General features: G+C 38.5%; 1 protein-coding gene across 10 annotated transcripts in view; it reads right to left on the bottom strand.

Annotated features, from left to right (window-relative positions):
• ELMO1 (engulfment and cell motility 1) overlaps positions 1 to 25004 on the bottom strand; it is a 291425-nt gene that overhangs the window by 181031 nt on the left and 85390 nt on the right. For all 10 annotated transcript variants that reach the window (XM_085226590.1, XM_085226589.1, XM_085226588.1 and 7 more), the window contains 6 exons: positions 18022 to 18057; positions 11076 to 11175; positions 5813 to 5964; positions 4884 to 4962; positions 1854 to 1904; positions 54 to 176 (listed from right to left, as the gene is read on the bottom strand). In XM_085226590.1, the coding sequence (XP_085082716.1) occupies positions 54 to 176; positions 1854 to 1904; positions 4884 to 4962; positions 5813 to 5964; positions 11076 to 11175; positions 18022 to 18057 (541 nt within the window). The remainder of the gene's footprint in view (positions 1 to 53; positions 177 to 1853; positions 1905 to 4883; positions 4963 to 5812; positions 5965 to 11075; positions 11176 to 18021; positions 18058 to 25004) is intronic.

Genomic DNA, 25004 nt, shown 5'->3' with positions numbered 1-25004 from the left:
AGCAGTGAGTAGTTAACTTCCTCCTGTTCTATAAGATCATATCAGATACTTACCTGATCCTGTGGATCCATTTTTGTCATCATTCTGTCTTCCAGAAGGTTAAATGTAAGTACTTGGAGAACATAAAGTTGATGTGCCATTTCATTATTGATGGCCCTCTGTGCCCTGATAACATGCTGTAAAAGAAAGATAGACTGATTGAATGCCACCGTATCAGAAAATCACATTAGTTGGACTCAGGTGTTTCCATTTCAGTATGTGCTGATAGGTAATGGTGTATACATATTCCAGAAAAGAATTAAACCAAGACTAATGCCGCCAGTTTAGGTATTCAGATGAAATATAGGCTTCATATGAAATTTTAAGGAATGGAGCTTTACACTAACAATGCACCAATGCTTCCTCCTTTAAGCCACTACACTGAGCCAATGGGAAGTGGTGAAAACAGAAACAAACAGAAACAAACAGAAATAGTAGGGAGCCACTCTGTAGAAAAATTAACTCCCTACCAAGAGCATTAGAGATCTGCATTAAAAAAAAAGAGTGGGCATATTCAAAAATATTTATGAGAGTAGCTGAGCAGAAAAGTACTCAAGATGCCAACACAATGAGCAGATATAGTGATACAACAGTGCTACTGCTGCTGGTCAGAGCTAACATCATATGGCAATCTCACCTCTACCAGACATCTGTGATCTACGTGAGGAAGATGGCTTAGAAATGCATTGGCACACAATAGCCTATACAAACAATACAGAATTACCCCATTCACAAAGCAGTTACCAACGGTGGATAATTTAAAAATCCCTGAGTGTCTAAAACCAAACAGCAACAGGGGAAACAGACCCAAGTTACTAAACACAGCAGGGAAGACATAAGGAAAGTCATGTAGGAGATGAGTACAACAACTGAAACTAGATTTCACTGAAGCTTCAGAGAAAAAAAACAACTATCTGCCAAAAGCTACTGAAGCAGCATTTTATGACAGTAAATGAACACTTAAGAATATTATCCATATGCTTCTACCAAATTTCTTATGATCACAAGCAATGCAAAAAACATGCCTTATGTAACAAATTCTGTTTTTTTGTGCATGAGTTTGTTGTTGCTGTTTCTTTTGCGTGTATCACTAAAATAATGACAGTGAGTGAGAAAGGGAAAAGGTTTGTTTATTTGTTGCTGTTTAGTTTTGCTTATTGCCCGCTAACTCACAGCAGATACTGAACTCACTCTTTTTAAGAAGAACTTTATCTTATTCCCTTCAAGAACTAATCTATGCTAAGGTTGATGTCAAAATCCCTATGATTTCCCAAGATAGCTGAAGTAAGTCTTTTATATTACATTCATTAACTTCATTCTGGGCTATATATCCTGCTTCCTTTGTGCAAGTGGCAACAAATTGTGTGCAATTTGATATCAAGATACAGAGTCAGAGTAGAACCAAAAAAAACAGAGGCTGATTTTGCACAACGGAAAGCCCTGTGCGGCTTGCATAGTTTTCATCAGGTCTAAAACTTAACACAAAGGACTTATTACAAATCCTTCAGACATTCCCTAGACTTCACACATAAGTTCACACTCTCAATGGGAAGAAAATCCCTGAGATACTATTTTTTTTCCTGCACTGTATTGTCATGCAGAAATAACAATTTATTGGGCTGGAAAAACACCATTTCTGATCATCAGTTTTGAACCCACTCAGCAAGATCTTTATTTCATACATTAAAGGCTTCCAGATGTATCAAAATCCAAAGAGCAATTAAAATATATGAGGATAAAACCTATGCACATGAAAACTCAATCCAGCTTCTCTCTCTGCTAGTGAAAAGTGATGTTGAAAATGATATACTTACAGTTAGGATAATGGAGCGGAGCTGCTTTTGTGCCAAAATGTTTGCCATTTCCTGATTTAGGAAAAAAAAAAATAGAAACAGGTATTTTAGTGCTATTCCTATAGCAACATACCAATTAATAAGGTTCAAGTCTTAAGTTTCTGCAGTGTTTCTTGTAAGCAGAATGAAGCAGCTTATCAACTACAACTGTAAGAGTTATTTTGGTGCCACAAACTCAAGATTACTTTGCTATGAAAAAGGGGCCAGAGTGAAAGGTACATCAAGCTGAAGACTTTGGTGATCCAGTAACAGCAACATAAGCTATCAGAGTAGACTTCTGTGGGTTAAACAGTGCTTTTTCACACACCTGTTCAAGCACAATTCCCCCCCTCACAACTCCCATTCCTCAACGACACAGCATGAACACCTTTCAATCTGTCAGTCAGGCCTTTAAAATCAGACATCAAAAAACACGCATATTTATATCAATATTTTGGCTGTTTCAAAGTCACAAAGTCTAATTTTTAGATTGCAACTCAATGCTGTTTTTTCATAGTAACTAATACTTCTCCCCCTCTACGTTGATAGCAGTGCTGGCACTGGTCCACTGTTTTGCCTCCAATTAGTTTCTCTTTCTAGAAGTAATGGCCAAGTCCCTATCAACCAGGATGTTTTGACTTTCTCTCTCAGACATCTGGCCTTGGCTGGCCATGCTGCAAACTACCCTAAAATGCATAGGAGAGAGTATTTTATGCTAATAAAACATGAAAGCCTGGTCTCCTGAATCATGCCTAACAGGCACGTATCCTGTTTTTAACTTTAACGTTTTCCACTTACATAGAAATGTGTATGCATGGATGTGAACACACACACTAGCATATGTATTTCATACATCAATGCATCTAACACTTAGAAATTACCATGCATATATTTTTAAATTCCCATTTGAAAAATGTACAATTTAAGAATTTGGTTAATATGGGTAACATATTGCACTCTGCTATTTAGGTACTGCTTGCTTACATGCATAAAACAGCTAATAACAAACCTTACCCTCATACTTCTAATTGATGATCTATAAGTGTATCACAGTCCTACATAATACAGCACAGCAAGTCAATGCTGACACTTGCTTAAGGACATTCCTAGAACGCACTATCGCTCGGTCCAGCTGGCATCACATCAAAATTTTGTTCACACAGGAATAATGAGGAAAAAAGAAGGGACCAAAACCAAGAGAATCTCAGCTTATAGTTTGTAAGCTTTTTTTTTTTTTTTTTTTCTTCTGGCAAAGCTGCTTTCAATTGCACATAACAGCTGAAGAATGAATGATACAGATGCATCAATCGTCTATGGAAATGCCCAACTGAACTGCAGGGGGAGTGCCAGGCACATGATACAACTCGTTACAGGGCACAGACTGGCTTTGTTAATGTGTAGCTATATCCAGCAAAAAGATGGACTGGCAAATAATGAGATAGGGTGGTCTTCTTTTTTTTTTTTTTTTTTTTTTTTTCCATTCAAGACAAAAACTGAAAATTCATTTCACTTTTTGGAGACAATCAAGCTGTTATTTGATTTGTATATGTGGAAGTTAAAACACTGTTACTAGAATATCATTTTTGTCCGTTGAACGAAAAACTGTGACAGGGACAACAAGAATTCACAAACCTTATTACTATAATAAAACCAACTTTGTCTCCAAGACACCTGCAAGGCTATTAGCAGCTGATGAGCTGTCTTTTCTAAAAAAAAGTACTGTAGTAACAGAGGAGAACAAAAATTATGTGACAAAATTTGCTACCTCATTTCCCATAGCAACGTGTCCCTGTGAAAATGCAGACAAGTGGGGGGAAAAAAAAAAAGCTCCTCAAACATTCACAGTATCATTTCACTGCACAACATCTCTTTTCTAATATATAAAGTTCTCTTTCCTCATTTTTAAGTAACCTACATTTTTTCTAGATGATTTAGTCCTTGACAATGGCAGAGGAAGCAAGGCAACAAGATAATCCTCATCAAAAAAGAAAAATTTCGAATCTCTTTGGCTTTTTGCATTACAGAAAAGGGCGTGGAAGTGTTTTTTGTTTTTTTTTTTTTTTAAATAAGTAAAGAAAAGGCAAATACCAGTGTGAATTTAAATCCTTTCCTTAACTGCAAGGCAGTCACTCACATCACACCAGTTCCCCTAGCATGGAAGCAGAGAGGGTGTCTCCTCGCATCAAACACATTTTGGTGCAGGACTAGTCCAGAACTTGTTCAAGTTCTGGCAATCTGCAGACATTTCTCACATGCTCCTGTGGAGTAAGGTTTTGCACAAGTGAAGTTTTTATTCCACAGTTTCTATTTCTATTTCTATTTTGTGTTAGTGTTCGTTTTAACATTCTCCAGTGTTGAAAAGTGCAAATAAGTCTAAGACAAATCCTCATGAGGATTTATCAGCAGCTCTCAATGACCTCGTTTTGGTCACCACAAGAATTATCATCATGGCTTCTGGTGATGGAAATACTAAATAAATAAATGACTAACTCTGTTTTGACACAAGCTAATTACTTGATAAACATGGATGAAACTCCTCTATTTCATAACACATCACATTCAATCGTTTAGCATCAGCTAGCAATCCTGAAGTATTTCCTTTTGGAGCTTCTGATCTCTGGCTCTAAAGTTAAATTAAAATAGTGCACTGACATTCATGAAATGCTTACATGCCAAGATAGTCCCATTATCAAAAGGAACACATTTCTTATTAAGAAATCTGGAGGGGGAAATGACTTACCAAAAAAAAATAGCCTGGGTTTACAAGCTGTGCTGGCAAAGAGTTCAGTACAATAAATACTACAGCCAGCCACAGTCAATAAGGTTCATGTGAGGTTACAGGGAACTACAGAATTGCAGAAGAATGCTTAACCCTTCCTGGTACTGGTACAAGACAGAGGTAACTCCACTAAAATGAATACTATTACACCAGTGACAGTAGTGACTGGGACAACTGCACGTATGAATGTAGTGTTTCCTACAAATACATGGATATAAACCCCAACAACTGACCTGCCTCTTGTCATCCGGGGCTTTAAGGAAAAGTGCATTTATTACTGCAATGGTATACGTCTGGATTTCTTGGTCTGTCCTGTTTGGGAGAAAATCATAAACATGAGAGATGAGCATGAACACACAAGTTACAGAAACTGATTTTCCAGTTGCATTACTACCAGTAGAAGATCAGGGACTGTTTGCACTTTGAGTTACTCATATAAAAGTTAAGTAATTAGTCATTCAAGTTCTATTATCAGTAAGAGAAACATGATGCTCAGCATTCAAGAAAGGTGAAATGAGTAACAACCTCAAAGTGCCATTAATCAGGAGCTCAGACAACGAGCTCCAGCCAAATGCCCCAGCTAGTTAGGAAGAAGAAACTCTAAACGGCTCTGAAGAAAACCTTGTTGATATTAAAAAGCTTTCCAAGTGAGTAGAAAAAATGCCCCAGCTAGGAGGTATGCATACCAATTTAAAATGCATTACCCTGTGCTAAAGGAAGTGGTTTCCATCCACTGAATAGCAGTGCATTATTGTTAAAGAAAAGACCTCTCTCTTTCTAAATGTATCTTCAACAGAAGTTGACCAGGATGTTTCCCAGAGGCTCACTGGCAAAACCATACCATCTGTATGCTGATGGTGCTAAGCATTTAAACACAACCAATACTAGGTGCTCTCCTTTTCCTTCCCATTTCTAACCATACAGGCAGCTTTGCACCAAGAAAAAATAAATTAGTAGTAGAAATAATAATACTAGAAGTCTATGATCAAGCTACTCCAAAAAGCTGACTATTTGCCATTCAGCCACTTACAACAGATGTGGAAGTTATGCAGGAGGTAATAGTCTTTATATTACTCCTTTTCTAAATGCTGTGCTCATTTGGAAGAATAAAAATAAAAATAAAAAACAAACAGCATATCAAGTGGCATTTGAATATACTCACCCCTGGAGATGAGGGATTAGCTGCCCAATTGTGATCTCCTGTGCCACCTTCTGGTAAAGGTCATGGCTATTGAGCACCATCGATTCCAGGATTGCTAGTGACCGTTGTAAGATAGAGATGTCTGAGGCAAATTTGTTCACATAGCTTGCTATCTACAAATTAAGACATTTAGAGACTTTGAGTCTTCTCATAAAACCAGGAAAAGGGAAGAAAACTGTGGAATTGGCTCAGAAAAGTGTTGAGAGTAAAAGTAGTCTTGACAATGTGCCAGGTATCTGTTAATACCTGAGAGCAGTCAGCCAGGCGCTGCAGGAACCTTCACAGGACACGGTGGCACCAGATTTTTCAGCTGGCATGAATCACCTCAGATTTATGTCACTACTAATACCCGCAAAATATATGCTTCTATACTAAGTTATGCATAAGATAAATCAGCATTAAAGAACGATAGATGCTGTTTTTTTCTGAAGGAAACTTTGGAAAGGATAACAAAAATTCTGCTCATTTTTTCCAGTATCAGTGCAGCCTGTGCTCTCTAAACAAGCTCCAATGGAAAACGCAAAAGAAAAATTCACATCTAAATTTCTAGCAAAATATGCTATATTTTTCTTTCTTCTTCTTACCAACAATAGCTCTCTCCAGATTACAAATTAAAACTCACCTGATTACCATTTATTGGCACGATTGATTTTGTAACTCTAAATACAGTTTAGTCTTGCTGTTTGTGCATTCATTTCTGTTACTCTTACTGAAAGCTGCTAGAAGGAATGGCACTGGTAGAAACCATGTGGCAGCACGTGTTCCTTTGCATGCTCCACAGCCTTCTCCCATGGAAGACTCTCATCTTCTGCTGACAAAGGAACAGAGAACTGCTTGGATTTTCCTCAGATGTACCAATATCAGCAGAGACAAGCAAAAAAGTACCCAAGGAAGTACAGACAAACAGAAAAAAAAAGTCCAGTGACCAGTTATTTATTCTTTGTAGCTAAGTAATGGACTTGAGATGGGGCCACTGCAGCCTATTAAACACATTCTTTCCAGAAAACCTCAAGTTCATCCCTTCTTAAGTAGTCACACTTCAGGACACCAATGCGGTTTTGATACAGGAAGCTCACTTAGACCCTTGTATAATCTTCCTTTTGGAGGAAGAAAGGCATGCCAAATGCTTGGAAAAGCTGCCTAGGCAACTGTAAAATTCACAGAATTGACACACGCACAACAATGCTTATGCCCTGGTGACGTTCTGCGCAGTGCTGAAGCAGCAGACTCCTGCCTTCTCCCCTTCCCACTTTTTAAAAATAACTGTGGTTGGAGACTGTGAAGAGAGAGATGGATTTCTTTTTCTTCTGTTCTACAGCATTGGTGTTTATTACACTGCTACTTGCTTTGCACTGCCACAGCAAGAACATGCTGTGCAGATTCCAACTCCGTTCATGAAACAGAAATTGGATTTACAAAAAAATAAAAAACCAACCCCTGCATGCATGGGGAATAGGTGGAGAGGAGACTATTTCTACTCCGGGCTTTCAACATCTGCTGTCTGCAAGTCCTCAGCACAGTTATTATTTACATTATTAGTACGTAATGCATAGTGTGCTGTTTATGGTGACAAGCTGCATTTCAGCTCTGTACTACCTTAGCTCTGCTAACGCCAATCCAGTTGTTTTCTGATGCACTGTGTCAGGGCTGCCAGATGTCCACAAGTCCCACAGCATGTACGGTGGGCATGCAGAGATCAGTTCTGCACTGCTCACACAAGTGAAATGCACTCTGGATGTCAGGTGTGCGCCTCTGTCACCAGGCACACATGGATCAACTGTGTAGCAGGAGTACAATGTGCCCAGAATGTGTTCCGAGCTGTCAGACTACTGTCACCCTCTTCAGAAGCCCTGACGTGAATCACTCTTTGTGCAGCACCTCTTTCCCTCAATAGTTCAAGTGCTGGCATGAAAACTTCACTGCAATATAACATATTCCCACCAGGGGCCTGCTGCACTGATCTAATTACAGACAGCTGAAACCTCAGCCTAGGAAAGGTTGCCTCAGACACATTTATTCTTCTGATCCTGGGCCACAATGTCTTTTTACCATAAACACAAGCTCAAGGTACCACAGAAGCTGGCCTGTGTGTTTAGAGAGCAGTGACATCTCATACAGAACATACATGCAAAGCATCTGCTGGGTAATTTCCATGCTAAGCTATGTACACTCAAAACCATCTTGCTGAAGTATGACATATGTCTAGAAAAGATGTCCAGGCAAGTCTACCATGACAAATGAGGCATGCAATTTTCAGAGGGCACAAAATAACATTTAAAAGAATTTATATTCCCATATTTGAAGTTCTGGATGTGGAAAAAAAGGAATCAGTAAGAGTTCAAATTTGTCAATTGCTGTTCTCTGGAGAACTCAGCTTACTGAGCACATGTGCCAGGAGGGCTCTCAACATCCAAATATAATCCTGCACTCATTTATCAAAACTTCAGATGATAAATAATGATACATGCTCACAAGAATAGAGCTTTTTCTCCAGGAGCAACTTAATTGTTACACACTTTCACATGAAAATCTGGCACACAGATGTGTGTCACTAAGGATAGAATCATTTGTTCGTAACCTTGCTATCTGCATAGCCCTATGTAGCCCCACCTAATAATAGTGACTGGGTGCAGTTTCAAGGGAAATTAAGCATTAGAATGCCCTCATGTATTCAAGTCCAGTGCTCTGCTGAAACAGGGCCTAAACACATGGAGTAAGAGCAGGTAGGAATGCTAGAGAGAGCTAAACTACATATTCTGAGCCCTCTTCCTGTTTCAGCATCACCTAAAGTGAGGGAAGAATTCAAAAGTTAAGGACAAAAGCACAAACAAACAAACAAACCAACCAAACAAAAAATAAGCAAACAAAAAACGCCACATCCACCATGGCAAAAATAACTGAAGGAAACAGATTTGATTTTCAGAGATGCCTGGACCATTTTCATGTCTGTAAATGAAAATAACAGGAAAATCCACGGCAGCTTTGTTTCTGTAAACTCCTAACGCATAGTAAAGCTTTCAAGCACAAATCTCATTTTCAGATAAGGAACTACAGTTGCACTTCACTACAGAAGGAACAACTGGCAGCTGTGAGACACAGAGATACTTTTCCCAGTGCCACTCACTCTTCCTGCACAGCACATTTTGGAAGGCAGAGTAAGCAGTTCATCAAGGTTGAGACTGCCTCACACAGTTATGAAACAGCACTTACGTAAGTAATTCTCAGAGATTGTTAAGAACACTTCAACAAACACTACAAGCCTTTATTTTCTTTATCCTCTTGCAGAAATTAAAGAGTTCCAAATTTTTGTATTTTATTTTGATATCAAATTAGTATGACATATTTTAAGAACTTGGCAGCCAAATCCTTTAGGGTACTGCGGAGTTTCAGTCTAAACAAGCTTTATTGTCATGAGGAAGAAAAGAGCCTTGAGAGATACTGCTGTAAGAAAGTTTCTCAAATTATATTTTCCCTAAAGATAAGGAACAAAGCCCTACTTGAAGGTGTCAATTCTTATTTGCAGTAGTTAGAAGTCTTAACATACCCACAGGATGGGAGGACTGCTTTCAACACCATCTAGTTACTTATTTGAAGCATTCAGAGGTTCCCTAGAGATCTCCTCCAGCTTCTACATTTCTAGTTAGGAAATTATTTATTCAAGATATTAAATAAAAAAAAAAAAGTTATTCAACTTAATGCATTCCCACTCCAGTTTGGCTTCCATTTGACAAGACAGCTTCAAAGGGCAGAAGCACTTGGAGCAAGCTTGCAGAGATTCAGCTAGCAGAAAATTATCTCAATTCTTACCCATCCTGCCTCCGCTTGAGCTAGCTCATTGGCAACCTCAAGTGGCCTATACGAGTTAGTAGGCTCCCTCAGCAAATAACACATTCTTGGCTGGACTTTCAGTCTCACAAAATCAGTTAAAACACAGATGTAGTACCTTCTTTGCCATGTTAAGATCATCATCATAATCTACCCAGCCTACAAGACTAACAAACAAAAATCCAAAACATAACACTAATCTCTCTCATAAATAACACCTATCATTTTAATGACCAGAATTGAACATAAAAATCTACATAGAATCATAGAATTGCTCAGGTTGGAAAAGACCTTCAAGATCATCAAGTCCATCCCCAGCCTAGCCATACTACCCTAACTCTAACAACCCACCACTAAATCATGTCCCTGAGCACCACATCCAAATGGTTCTTAAACACATAATTCATAACTGTTTATTTCTTTCACTTCTGACAACAAATGTAAATTTCTGCTTCCTTAAGGTGGAAATAATTTTCCAACCAAATTTAAACAAAGAGTCTGACACATTTTGTTAAAAAGGAAAGATATCTTTCCCTCAGGAGACGTTATCATTACAGTGAATTGACTCTGACATCATTTGAACTCATACAAATGCACTCGAATGTAAGACACATTCCAACTACAACCTGTTTTGAAAAAAAATACTTGGAAAGAGTTTTTGGTTTTGTTGTGAACAGAAGAGCAGCTTTATTTGCTTCCATTCTGCCAATACTTAAGATGAGAATAAGTAAAAGCGGTTAAATCAGTAGCAACAAAATCTTTTTTTCTAAAGTCCATTACATTTCTGCATTTAAAGAGTACTCTGCTGTTTCTGCTGCTCTTGTGCATGTACCATGTGCAAGAAAAGAAGAAAAATGTTGCAGATCATGGAAAAATCTTTTTCAAAACCTTACACATTAGTTGCATGATTCAGGGAGCTGGAGTTCAGCTTGATAAACTCAGGAGATTTCAGTTTACAAATTGAAATTATTAAAAACTAACTCATTTCTCTTCCTTCCCTATCCTCAAAGGAAACATTTCAGTGCTGTTTTTATTTCAAAATACATATTATGACTCATTTTAATTTACATTAAATCTAAATACTATTTTCTGCTTTAGCTGCCTGGTATCTGCACAAGGAGGTCACACTCCAACTGAGCAAGCAGCAGCCCATGTAATAAGCCAAACATAGCGTTGATCCAATTTCATTTGCGCTGAATTCAGTAGAAGTTGGGCTAGATCCTGCAGTTCCAAATATTTGTACATTTAAATAGGACATTAATCTCATTTTCATATACCTTTTTGCCCAAGCAATCACCTAAACAATGCACCTGAAGGAGAGAAAGCACAACTCACCTCAAAAATTTTAAAGTGTAGAAGCAAATTTGTACAAAACACATAGCATTGATTACAAATTTACCTTTTTAATGAATGCCACAGAGAATGTATCCCACGATACAATCCCATGATCCATCAGCTCAACAAATGCAGTCAGTGTAAAGGACAACATATCTCCAAAGCTGTAAGAGATAGGAGTCGTGACTACAGTTACCAGTTATGCAGCATGGCAACGACCGAGGGAATAAAGTAGCAGGAAGCTTTCAAAAAGGCAGGAAAACGAAACCAAACATGGACTAAGAGGCAGCAAAAGAGCAAGAGAGGCCATGCAACAAATAGTCTCCAAAGCAATTTTGCATGGACATCAAGAATAATCACCTGAAAGAAAGCAATTTAGTAAGAGAACAGCTAAGTCCTAAGAAAACACCACATGCAGTGCTCAAGGAAATCAGATATAGTCCAATTAAACTTCTTTTATCTAATTCAAAATTTTACAACTAACAGGAGAGAATGTTTTTTCTTTTCCAGTTGTTCACTCAAGAACACAGCTCAAATTGCTCAGAGTTTGAGAGCCACTACACTACATAGTTACCTGTGAATTTGAGATTCAGTGCATCTTTGTATTAACTATTTCAACACAGGTTTAAACTCATCACAAAGAACACGCTCAAAATTGACCAGCTGTACACTAATTTTCCATGTTAAAATCAACTTTTATAGATCACCTTCATTTCTATATATACTCGTGGTACCCAACAGTCAGCAGCCACAATGATTTCAATGAGGCCATTCGATGAGTTAATTAGTCAGTAGCAAAAGCAGTGCACAGAGCTCTAAAAGCAGCACTGTATTACCTTTAAGGGCACGCCAAAATACCTGCAAGGTGCTCTGTCACTAAGCCATTTACAAGCTTAAGCATGCAATCAAGCTAAATAACATGAATAGTCCCACTGATTTTAACGCGGAAGCTTACCTAATAAAAAGACAAAATTAAAACCTGTAAGATTGGAACTACAATGCTCAGTATGTTGGAAAACTGAGTCTATAGTAGAATAGCTGTAGTTAAGGAAGGCAATTAGTAATCCTTGTGTGATTTGATCCCCTACTGTCCTGTGCCATCCCAACCCAAATTAGTGAACATTCACTCAGAGGGAAGGCATTCACTGCAGGACAAAGGAATAAAGCAGGAAAGCAATTTAAATGTAGCAATTCCAATAGCCATTCTTTACAGATTTGATATAATCTGCATTAAGGCTTCTTGACACCAAAAGAAAAACCTTTAGTGACCCCTTCCGTTAGGATGGCTCATCAGAACTCTGCAAAACCCTTCACTAAAATGAAACTTGCCATTCTTGACATTTTGGGTTAGGAGGGAGCTATCACACACCTTCCCTTCCAAAGTAAGGGCATCTGTAATGTCTGATAATTTATGGCAAAATGAAAAAGTCATATCAAAGAGCAAACAAGAAAAACAGTGTCTTTAAAAAAAATAAATAAACCACTGTAATTCTACAAGGAATACTTTGTTCAGTCATACATGACTGTTTGTCTTTTAATTCTACAAATCTTTCAGGAATTAAATTAGGCTTAAAATGTCATCATTAGCATTCCAAATAACCAAGGATTTCATAAAAAGAAAACAATACCGCTCTGTAGAAAATATAATCAGCTCCAGTCCTCTCATTCTCCCCAGCCCATTCTTTTTGCATATAATGGTTATTTATGAATGTCTAAATAAAAATGCATCCCTTGGAAAGAGCTTCTTTTTAAAAACTTGCATGGATATTTGTGCCAGAATACTTCCATGAATATATGGAATGTCAGAATTTTATAAGGCCAGACTATATTATATACATATAAAAAGAAAAAAAATATATATTGATTAGGAAAAATGTTGTATAAGATTAAAAGGAGATAAATCATCTGCTCAGTTTAAGGAGATACATCTTTATCTAACCTGGATTTTCTTACAAATTGTTTACAAATTTTGTTAATTAACCTGTACATCAATATTCTTCTATAAGCTAACTGTAAATGAAAGGTAACTCCTATTAGCAATGGGCATAGAGTAGAGGGATTGTTCAGTATTAAACCTACATATATATATATACTCTTCTCCAGAACAGCAGCGGCTGGAATTCAGTTTAGTTAAATTCCTTCACATTCAGCAGACTCATTTATTCTTCTCACCAATACTCTTCATTAATCCAGTCAATTATTTATCTCCCTGCACATCTTTGAACGTGAAACGAGGTTAATAGAGCTGCAAATACTAATATACAAGCCTGGTTTTAGCAGATGTACCACTGGCACAATTGTCTGGGATCCAGACAGTGAAAGTACTTTCCAACCTAAAACAAGGCAGGCTGCCCCAGTGGGTGTCACTACTATGACATTTTTCAAATTATTAAGAGCAAAGAGGTGCAACACTGGGACTAATCAAGCATATATGATGCATCACCACATATACATAGCACGAATTTTTAAAATATCTATCTATCCACAGGCACAGGCACACACATGTATACACTAAAGAGCATTGCAAAAGTTAAAAGCCAGGCTTAAAGGATAAGCATTAGGTGTAGCACAGCAAGACACGAACACAATCTCCAAGGTAATTAGCAAGATAAAATAGGAGGGAGTGGTGTTGATTCATTGTTATGTATTTAAACACAAGTAGATAGGTAGAAATAGACTTCCAAGCATTTCTGTTTCAATACACGCATGCAGACACATTCATACTATTGAGGGGCAGACTGAGTAGATGCAGGAAATTTCAAGGGAGTCAAAGCTTGTTCATAAAAATGTAGCAATCTTAGAAAATAAGCGGCACTGTTTACCTCAGAATCTCAGTTAGCAATTATTTTAGCCATACAAAAGTCTGAAAAAACGTTGGGGCTTGCTTCACAAAATCTTTCTGGAGAACACACAGCACAAGGCACAACAATTCTGTAAATATCAACCCCCTGCTATTCTTGCAAAATGACCTAATGGCTTGAGAGCAATTCCTGATGAAGGTGCTTTTTAATGCATGTCATTGCAGCAAGGGGGAAGAGCGCTTAGAAAGACACAGTGTGTAATTGCAATTTCACCTCTCACTAACACTGACGTTTTAATGATCTGTGTCATTAAACTGCTTGCACAATCCCTCTCCAGGGCTCTGGCTTGTGTACTTCTGCTGGGACAGCTGATGATGTCTCCCATTCTCTGCTACGTGGCCCCAGTCACTGCAGATAGGGGTGAGTTGTTGACGAGACACCTCCTCACCCACAGCAGCTCACAGGCAGAGTCTCAGAAGAAGCAAACAGCTGTGGTCTGTAAGGCCATCAACCAACCCAGTGTGAGCCATTCCAGCGTGTTTGCCTACTGCTCCGATCCAAGGTCTGAGCACCTCAACACCTGGGACAAATTTGCAGCTGTGTTTCACATTATTTTACCTGCGTGTCTTAGGCAAAGATCAGGGCAGCACCTGCTGATTTATGTTCCTAAGAATTTTCTGCATTCTTACTTTCTGAAACTGAGGAATTCCATATATTTTTTATATTAATTTTTCTTTCCTAAAAAGAAAAGGAATGTGCATGTGACCCTGACCACCATGTCTATCACTTGCCTTCATCATTATCAACTGTATATGGAAAACCATCTTTTTATCAGGTGTGCTATGCAGTTTACAGATATTATATATATAGATAGATATATATACATGGAAATATATTTATATAGAGAGAACTATGTCGGATATCCTGAAAGATGCCTACAGCAATTTTAATTTCTTTTCAAATTAAATTAATGGGATATGAGCAGCAAAATCCCTTAGATGTTTTTAAACAGGATGCATCTACCAGCCCGTAGACCAGGACTAGCAGCCCACTTTTGGGTCAAATCTAATTGTGCAGAGGAAAGATAGCAAAGAGAAAGACTAACCGGGCAGGAAGCAAGAAGGGAATTGCAGCCTACTGCCAGCTGCAGGGGTTAAGGAAGTGGTTAACTTCCAGTCCCTTGTCATTTAGCAGCTGTGCTCACAACCCAACACTGGGCAGCTGAAAGGCCTTACTGCAAGGTTAACATCAGATTAGCCCTGCAAATGAGACTCTTCAGGTATAAAAGGCCATAAATATATTTAAAGAGGGAAGCTGAATCTATCTAAATCGTAAGAGGACAAGGGCTCTGGAAAAGTCACGAGGGCAAGAACCTCAGCCTAAAATGAAGCTCACTGATGCAGCAGGATACTTTGCAAGCACAGTGTGAACCTCTTTCATTGCTATGACTCTTCTTCATTGCTTCTACACTTCCTTGCTTCTCCAAGTAACCTTTCCAAATGTAAAGCTAAGCCTCCACATCAGACTAGAAGCAATTCACACCTATTTGCTACTTACTCTATACGTCATAAAACGACTGAACAACCTGCAGGTAGCTGCCCCTGTTTTTGTAGGTGATGACAGAAAATGCACTTAACTGCTACACTGCAATTGACACAGATTACTTTTTTGCAATGCATCAAACACTACTCAAGTATTTTTGTTGGTACAGTTTCACTACATTCATTACAAAGGATCAACCTTGCTGATTTTAAACTAACTGCATTCCCAAAAAAACTGAAATAGCTTTGTACCCCTGGTATAAGAGCCTCTCTAAGCTTGTGAATTAACTCTGATTACAAAAACAGGCTTTGAATTTTAAACAGAACATAACTATTCTTGAATAAATTCAGGTGTAGATACTTTTATTATGAGGTATGACTTAATCCACTTTTAGGTACATTAGGCAATTGTCAGCATGGAAAGGAAGCCCAGAGGAGCTATTATACATTGGCTCTTCAGGCAGATGATTAGAGTTACCTTTTCTTTTCTTTCCCATCTTTTAAGTTCATGTTTTTGCTCATTTCATGGTAATTTCCATAAAAAGATACACTATTCTTAACAGGCTAAGAATAACGATCTACGCAGAAGCATCACTCTCCAGTCAGCATGGTTTGACTACAGTTAAGTAGTCAATTGATATAGCTGTTCCAAAGGGAATTTTCTTTTAAACCAAGCATTAGCCAATATGAGACAAAGGAAATCCTAAAACATAATGGGAATCTGTAAGACTAAAACGACAGACAAAAGAAACTCACATTTTAGAATATGAATTTCCTTCAGTGGATAAAAGGTATTAAACGTGTCCTCTCTACAGAAGTGAGGTTTTAATTAAGTCATCTTCTCCAGGTCAGCATGTGCAAGCTGCCAGAGATAACGTGAAGTACTTGTGCTTTATGAAATATCCCCTCCTGTAAATCAAAAGTAACCTTTTCTTTCAATTAGCATTTGGCTTCTTTAGAGTAACTAATAATAAAGACAGCAGCTAGAGGCTGCAAAGTTTTAATGTTTTGTTTGTTGTATTACATGCTGAAATCATTTTTATATTTTTTTTTGCCATCAGTCTTTCTCCCAATAATACATGATGAAAAGTATTTAGGATGCTTGACAACAATCACACAGCACTAGTGTCACCTCTTTACCTTCAAAGGTTATGAATAAACTAAGTTCCAGAGCTACTGATTTCATGGCCTGCCCAATGGGTCTGGTATCTTAGTACTATCACAAAACTCTGATTTTAATTGTATCATTTCATTTACTACTGAAGGAAATCAGAATATTAAATTGTGTGCCCTGATATAAATTGAACCTCGTCCATTTAGCATTCAAAGTTAAATAAACTTTAGTCACAAACACATTCATTTCTACCATGTTCACCTATGTGCTATATCTACAGTAAGGATCCTCCAGAAGAGGGTAAGGCCTTGCTCCCACGGGTAAACATGACTAAAATGTGCCAAAAAACCCACAGCTTAATTCAGGTCATCACAGAGCCAGATGCTTAGACCAGGGCTCAAAGCAACTTGAAGTCAGCACTTCAGAACTTTCCTGAGACTGTTCAGAGGACAATTGTATTATTGAATGTAAAAAAAATTACATAGGATAATAGAATTTGGGAGCAAAGTGGTGCTGATGGAGTATAACTACCACACACACATAAAAAAGCCACCCTACTTTTACATCAATGAGGGAAAAAAAACAGCATCAAAATGCACAGGAGGTATCTCAGCAGGAGCGATGCTGCCAAGAATTTTGAAAGCCTCGTGGCATTTTAATTATTTTTCTCAGAATCTAAACTTTTATATTAAGAAACATGTTATTCCACATTAGGTCGAGGAAGAGAATGTAGAGGAAGGATTTAAGGTTTCTGCCAAATTTATTGCTACTGTTTAATTTATTAGGCAACGATTTAATGATTAACGTTTCAGCAGCTTTGTGAAAGCATGATTCAGCATGGATTTGGATGGGAAGCTGCATTTCCTGCATGATAAGCCACATCAGAGTGACAGATGCACACTTAATTGATTAATTACTCTTTTGCTTGCTTGGGTTTCAGCTATACTTGATGTGATGAACTTGCAAGCCAATCAGCCTACTAAAGAACATCCCTCAGGACCCCGATTTATTAAAGCCTATGAAATGTGTGCTTAACTTGAAGCATACAGAAGAATTCAAACAAACGTGCCCTAGAAGTTTCTAATAAGAAGCCCTTCAGAATATTGCTGACTCTCTTTATGCAGTTATCGGTAATAAATAAAACTAACTGGGACCAGAAAATAACTGGAATCCAAATTGGCACAGTGACCCTTATCTCACTAATATAAACAGAATTGTCTAATATTGATCATGTAATCAGTCAAATTTAAAAGGGGAACATGGAGAAGGCAGGGAAATGATTGCTCAAATAATAAAATAATAAAAATAAAAAAGCACCTTAGTTAGGAAATTGTGTAGGCCCTTGCAGAAGTTATAGAATTAAAGCACCCATTCCATAAGCAAAGCAAAAAAGGCCACATCAGATAAGTATCAAAGAACAGAAAACAGAGGTTGAAGATTGGCTGAATGAATAAGCATAGATGTATTTACATATAAAGATTAGCGCAAGGGCCTGAACTCACTCATGCAAAAGAAGAGGAAGTGTGCAAGGTGATGATCTAATCAGGTTCTTACCAGGGCTTCATTATCTTCTGCAATTTCTGATATCGTCTGTAAAATTAAAACTTGCACGTGAGGAGATACACTTCAAAACACCCACATACTATTTATCTATGCATATATACACACACAATTCATAAAATTCAAAAGATGCAGTAGAAGGCATTAAATTACAATTTGCTGTGAACAAAAATAGTTCTGGTACCTGCTAAAGGAAGCTACGTTCAAAATTAATTTTAAATATTTGTTCAGAATGTTTCTGCTAATAAGAAAGCAAAAGAATACAATAAAACATTAAACATTTCTCTAAAATAGCTTTTAAATTATTAAGTTGTATTTATTCAGCAGTTCAAATCCACCTGCACTACATCCATGACACTTGGCTACCGTGTAGTAGTCTTATCCCAACAGTGTGTCAACTCCTTTTAATTCACAGATTGAAGGACATAGAATCATAGAATGGCCTGAGTCGAAAAGGACATGCCGAGATCTGAAGTGCTGGATCAACCCACTTGGAAAAGGCAACGATCCATACAAAAATATAACTTATTGTTTCGGATATGAGGATGTTCACCTGCACTGCCAGCCTTCAGCATATGGCGGTCACTTCCCTAGTAGCTTCAAAACAATTTGTAGCAAGGCTTAATGTACCTCAATTAAAAGACTTTTTTATTTAGACATTTCCTGGTTTTTCTGATACAGTGTTATGCAAAATCGGTGAACAAGAAGCTAATATATTACTGTATTTGGGAAACTGGAGGCCACACAGGAAGGGAGAAAAAGTGCATTTGATTCATAGACTCAGAATATCCAAAGTTGGAAGGGACTCACAAGGACCACCAAGTCCAACTGCTGGCTCCACACAGCACCACCCCCATTTCCAACCCCTACGTCTGAAAGCATTGTCCAAATGCACCTTGAACTCCAGTACTCGGGGCTGTGCCCACTGCCCTGGGCAGCCTGTTCCCACTGCCTTCTGCTGCAGACCCTGTCCCTCACCCCCAGCTGCCCTCCCCTGACGCAGCTCCATGCCGTTCCCTCAGCCCTGTCGCTGTCACACAGAGCAGAGCTCAGCGCTGCCCCTCCGCTCCCTGTGAGGAGCTGCAGCCGCCATCGGGCCTCCCCTCAGCTCCTCTGCTCTGGGCTGAGCTAACCAAGCAACTCAGCCATTCCTCGTACTCCTTTCACTCCAGACCCTTCCCTATCTTCGCAGCCCTTTTTGGATGATCTCCAACAGCTCTACGTCCTTATATTGGGATGCCTAAAGCTGCACAGGAGCGTAGAGCAGGAAAATTCCTTCCCTCAGTCAGCTCTAATCCACTAATCACAGTTTGCAAGTCAACCTCCTGCTATTAACTGGCTTCAGAACTGCTGAAAATGCTACTAAACAAACTGAAGTAAAGAGATAATCAATGGTAAAAACAGCATCCAACACAAGTAATTAACTTCTAAAACATCAGTTAAATCAATTAAAATAAATCAGTCTCATACTTTGCCTATTTCTTTGTTTCTCAAATCTGTTTCACAGGTTTCTTTCAGGCATTTAAATACAGCTTCCAGGCAGACCAGTGCCCCAGAGGGGATCAAAGATCCCTGCTTCCTCCCTGTCACCTTCTTCCCAGGTCTTCCCCTTCGCGTTTGCCATTCGGTCCACAACTGTTCAAAGACTTCAGTCTCTGCAACTGTTGATTCCATTTGCTTTCCCAGAACTTGAACAGATTATTTTCTTTTCGTACAGCAACTCCTCCTACCTTGTATTTTCCATTCTCTTTGAGCATAAGCAATGCTGTGCTTTCTATCTAGGCTGTACATATGGATGTAGCATCTTTTCAGGAAGAAGAGCCCTCAGGGAGGGCAGCTTTGTGGATGGAGAAAACAAAAACACAGTATCACAGGTACAGCAGCTTGGAATCAGTCATTGCTAGCTGTGAGCTCAAGTAACAATGGCAGTGGTTACCATGTGTTCCAGCACTGAGTGGGCTATTCTAGCTCAAATTAGAAAAATGACACGATTTTGTTACTGGATTTCTTTTTTCTTTTTTTTTTTCTTCTGCCCCAGATATCTGTGTAGCTAGTACTAATGACAGCAAACAAGAAACATGAGAATCATACATTTGTAAGAAGGAGAGAAAGTTCCCCCCCTCAATATGTTTTAGTAACATAATAGCTCTAAGTATTACATGTAATAAGAGAGCCCAAATTGAGCAGAATGTCCTTGCTGTGCTTTTGCCAAGGGATTGCTTCCTTGCTGCAGGAGACTATGCAAAACCATAACAAGAACAACATCCCAAATGTGTTTTGTCAGCTCCCAAGTATGCATGCATCCAAGCAACCTTATGCAGCACATGCCAACAAAATTTCATTGCATCCTTCTAAGATAAGTGGCAAGTAAATTCAAAATTGGTTCTGTGTCTTTCTGACATCAAAGAGAAAAAAGAGTTGTGTTTGTATACTGGTAGAACTTCAAAAGGCAGGCACAATTTTGCCAGAGATTGTTCACAACAGGCTATAATCAGGTACATTTTCTCCATGACTAAATTCAGGGATTAAAGAATAAATATCTTAATCCTAGAACAAAAACATTTAGACATTGTCTTTCTTAGCATTTGCAGAATCCTTCCCCACCTTGAGCGAACTGGCAATTAGTTAACTTGAGGTGAAAAGATATACAATATGAAAGGAAAATACGGAGAAAATTTAATTATATAGGTCTTTTCTGATGAAGCAACATGAAGTACATTTTGACTTGAGAGGAAAAATAATCATAGCGAACAATTTCTACCAATCTCTGTTCCTTGTGCATGTGACAGGAGCAGCAATCAAAAACATCAAATGCTGCAGTAATATTGTGGATGGTTACAGATGCACTTATTTCACCACAAAACTAGTGGAGGTCATTATCTAAAGGAGTGCATGCTATTTTCATCCCATCATTAAACTAAAGGCCTACAATAGAAGAACTTTTATTAAAAGGAACTCTGCTCATGGTTACCCATAGACCACACTTGAAGCTAACGCTCAAGTGGCCATCAAGCCAACTCTTCCAGCAAGGCAATCTAGAAAGGAACAAGTACAAGTACCATGAGATTTCTTCTTTCTGTATATACACAACAGTTACTCCTCCCAGTAGCAACCAGCCAGTTCTGCAAAACACTTCCTGGGTAACTTATCATAGGCATGGTCAATAATGCTTAAAATCTTGGTGATCTAGAAAAAGACTGTAATGAACTTGATGCCTATAAGTTTTTTAGAAGCTGTCTCTCAATTGCACTTGCACAGATGTGAATAAAACCATAGACAAACATTTTGAGGTTAAATTAACTAGCATTTGTGAAGTGGTGAAAGCCATAAAAGCAGACAGCAATTTTAATACAGGGAGAAGTAACAAAACAAATGCCAACATAATGCAAAATAAACATTAACGACAAATTACTGGATTAGACATTTTGCTACAGTAATACCTTCCCTGTTTGGCCTCAGAGGAACTTTGTGATACATTTCTGGCTGAATCCCAAGGAGCTGCAGTTCCCTTTGGACCTCCCCAAGCCATATAGATCTTACTCACAACTGCACTGCGGGTTACATTTTGTCAAAAACGGCTTCCAGCTGAGACCAGCTTAGCAAGAACCTGTCTGGATCAACTTCTACCTGTTCATGTGCAAAAAAAAAAACCCACTGTACAATGACCAAAGATATCCTAAATCTGGGGTAACGCACACTGTACAATAAAGGCTGGTCTGCACTGGGAGAAACTGCTAAAGATTTTGTAGTCAGTACACACTCACTGGAGTTAGCTGCAACCAAGCATCTGAACCTGCACTGTTTAAATACACGCAAAGAGGGAGAACAATACCACTGAGGATAAAAGTTTTCCATGCAGTTCTGTTCCTTGTGAGGACCATTACTAGCAAAGGTAGAAATGCATGAGATCTTCCTCCTGGACAGAACAAAAACTGAGTGGATAATGGACGAAGGATCTGTTAACAACATTAAATCCGTATTTGGTTACTGCTTTTCAGGCAAACAAGCCCCTGTCCTGGGTAAGAGGCAGTATTTAAGAACCACAAGAAGACAAATACAAAGGAGTTCATTTGTGGATTCTGTCTGCATTAGGTGTGGCTATCACATAAACAAAGTCTGGGAATTGCTGTGGCTGGGGGTTAATGTATTATTTGGATGAAGCCTGCAAAATAAGTGTGAAGGAGTGCAGCAGCACTCCCACTTCTCACAGCCACCAACTCGAGACAAAAACATTCTGGAAAAGTTGCAGAAGCAGAGATTTTAAGCTTTCCTCCTATTTTTTGTTGTTTCCTAAAAAAAAAAAAAAAAAAAAACCAAACAAACACTTTCATATGGAATTTAAATAAGATGAATTGATGTGTTTTGTCTGCCCCTTGATACTCTGAAGAATATTTGGAAACATAAATCCACTGCAGAATCTCTCTTTTTAATCACATTTCACAAAAGTGGTTGCCAAACCAAAACCAGCATTACTGATTCCTCTCTTCTCCCTTGTTTCTGTCAACAAGGTGATGAAATCAACACTTATCTGGGGACATTTAAATGCTAATATTTTTAAGCTCAAGTCAAGTAAGAAAAGGAATCCTGGAGTAAAGCCATGTAGGATGAGGGGAATGCAGGAATGCTGCAACAGTTCTCCTCATTTTCCTTCCAAAGGTGTGATGGTTCATTCTCCCATCATTAATATCTCCACAACGGAATAACAGCTTAACCTGATTTTTATATACTGCTCACAGACAATGGTCACACACTCCCGACATTACAGAAGCGCTAAGAAATGAAGATTGCAAAGTCCCTGTTGGATGGGAATCCACGTTGGCAGCAATGTCAGATTAAGTAATCTGTGCTTCCAGGTGAAGATTCACAGCAATGACTGTGCCTAACAGCCCAGTGCTGTCAAAACCAAAAATTATTTTCCTCCTTCCATTGGCTGGCTTATTTTCCAATGGATTAGCAAACTGAATTGGCACACTAAGGAGTCAGATGAGCATTGGAGCTGACCAAGTGTTGAGATGATCAAAAGAGGGAGCAGGGACTATGCAGTGAGCAGCAGGGAAGGGTAGAAAAGGACTATTTCATTTAGCAAAGACCGACTAGCTTAGCATTGTGCACGCCTTCTGAAAATCATTTTCCACTTAGACAGTTGTGCTTGTGTAACTATTTTCTGGGGCAACATGATGAGCTCAGTAAGGGAGCTAAACTGGGTCAAGGGATATTCTATTAAAAGTAGACCTTATTGTTACTCTTAATAATCCAGACCAGTTTTCCAGTCTTGCAATAAATAGTATTGGCATGACTTTCCAGACAAAGCAGGATAGGAACAAGTGGCTGCAAGCAAAGGCAGCTTAAGTGTTTTGACAGCAGTACTGAAATACTCATCAGACTGGGATGGAAAAACGTATTAGCAGGTATGTGAGCAATTGTCCCAAAAAGTGTGTTAAAGTCGGAATAACTCCAACCTGCATTCCATTTTCCAGTAGACTGGTATACAGCATTATCTCTCTAAGACAAGCCAAGAGCTAGCATATCACTGAACAATACGATTTGTCCTTTAAGGTATGCATAATTGCCATCTTGATGATGTCCAGTTGTAGGGCAGCCAACTCCACAACCGCATGTGTCTATTTAATAGATGACCCATTTTAGCTGAGAAGTAAATAACCCATATAAATGCACATTTACTGAAAAGTTTACCTGAATCTGATATAGTTTCAATAGCGTGATGACAAAAACCAACGCTATTTGAAGCAAGTGTTTCCCCTCTGATCTGTGCACTAAGCAGCTGCATCTCCCTTAAAATTAAAACCAGACAATGTGGAACCATGTCTGAGCAGCATCAATCAGCACACTCCTATGACACTGCTGCGCTACAATACGGCTACTCAGTATAGCCACAACTATGAAGCAGATCCCTGAAGAACTTCCTTCCCAAAAGCAACAGAAATTATTCTGGTTACTGTCAAGACAGCCAGGCTTCGCATAGCCTCAGCTAGGCTCAGCTTTTTGGCAAAACTGCCCATGATTTCAGCCAAACGACAAGTGACTGAGACAGCAACACTGCCAAAAAAAAAAAAAAAAAAAAAAAAAAAGCACTGAAAATTCTGCTTAGGCCTTCCTGCTTTTCTTCCTAGTCAGGAGATGATGATGAGTATTATTATTACTAGTACTGGTAGTGACAAAAATACATTCAGATTCCTCTCATTACATCAGTCTTCCAATATTTATGGTTATATTATATTTTCCTTATCTTATTTTATAAGGAATCAGTGGGTTCTTTTTGGCCTTTTAAGGAAGGCTGACTCTGTTCCAGTTACACACCTCACCTGATCCATCAAGGAAAGAAACACATCTTTACTAGTCTGTTACATCAGAAAGACTATACAGCTGTAATTTTCCAAAAATATCAATTCTGGACTAGACTGTGGAATCTCTCTGAGTGACCTACATTATCTCAGATGGGGTAGCAAAGAGAAATGATCATTTCTTCCAGTTTGGTTCCTGAATGTATTTTTCATCAGTCAGTACAGTATTTAGGAGCCCCTAACATTGCTTTCCTTCTCCCTCCTTTTAGTGCATTGCACTCTGTGGAGGGGAGGAGAAGAAATATAGCTTCTACTCTTCCCTTTTACACTACCTATACATCCAACCATACAGCATATTCAGCTTCCCTCAAACAGGCAGGAACTGGGTTTCAAGTGAAAACTAGTGCTAGGAATGTTATGGAAAGCTATCTGTGAAGAAGTCTCTTCTAAGGAAAATAACTGTTTGTATACTTACCCCTTTTGTGATAAGGATGCATCAAGTCTAGGAAATAAATTCAACATCATGGATAATTATGAAAAGAAATCAGCAGTTAGTTGTTCTTCATGATTTAATTTGTATTGCAGTCTCTTCTATAACTTAGAGGTTACATGAGCCACAAAAATAAACCTAAACCAAACTTTTTTTTTATTGCCTAATGAGACTCACAACTCGGG

Source organism: Meleagris gallopavo, chromosome 6 (genome assembly GCF_905368555.1).
Source record: "Meleagris gallopavo chromosome 6, MGAL_WU_HG_1.1, whole genome shotgun sequence".
Lineage (NCBI taxonomy): Eukaryota > Metazoa > Chordata > Aves > Galliformes > Phasianidae > Meleagris > Meleagris gallopavo.
This window is presented reverse-complemented; position numbering and strand designations above follow the sequence as displayed.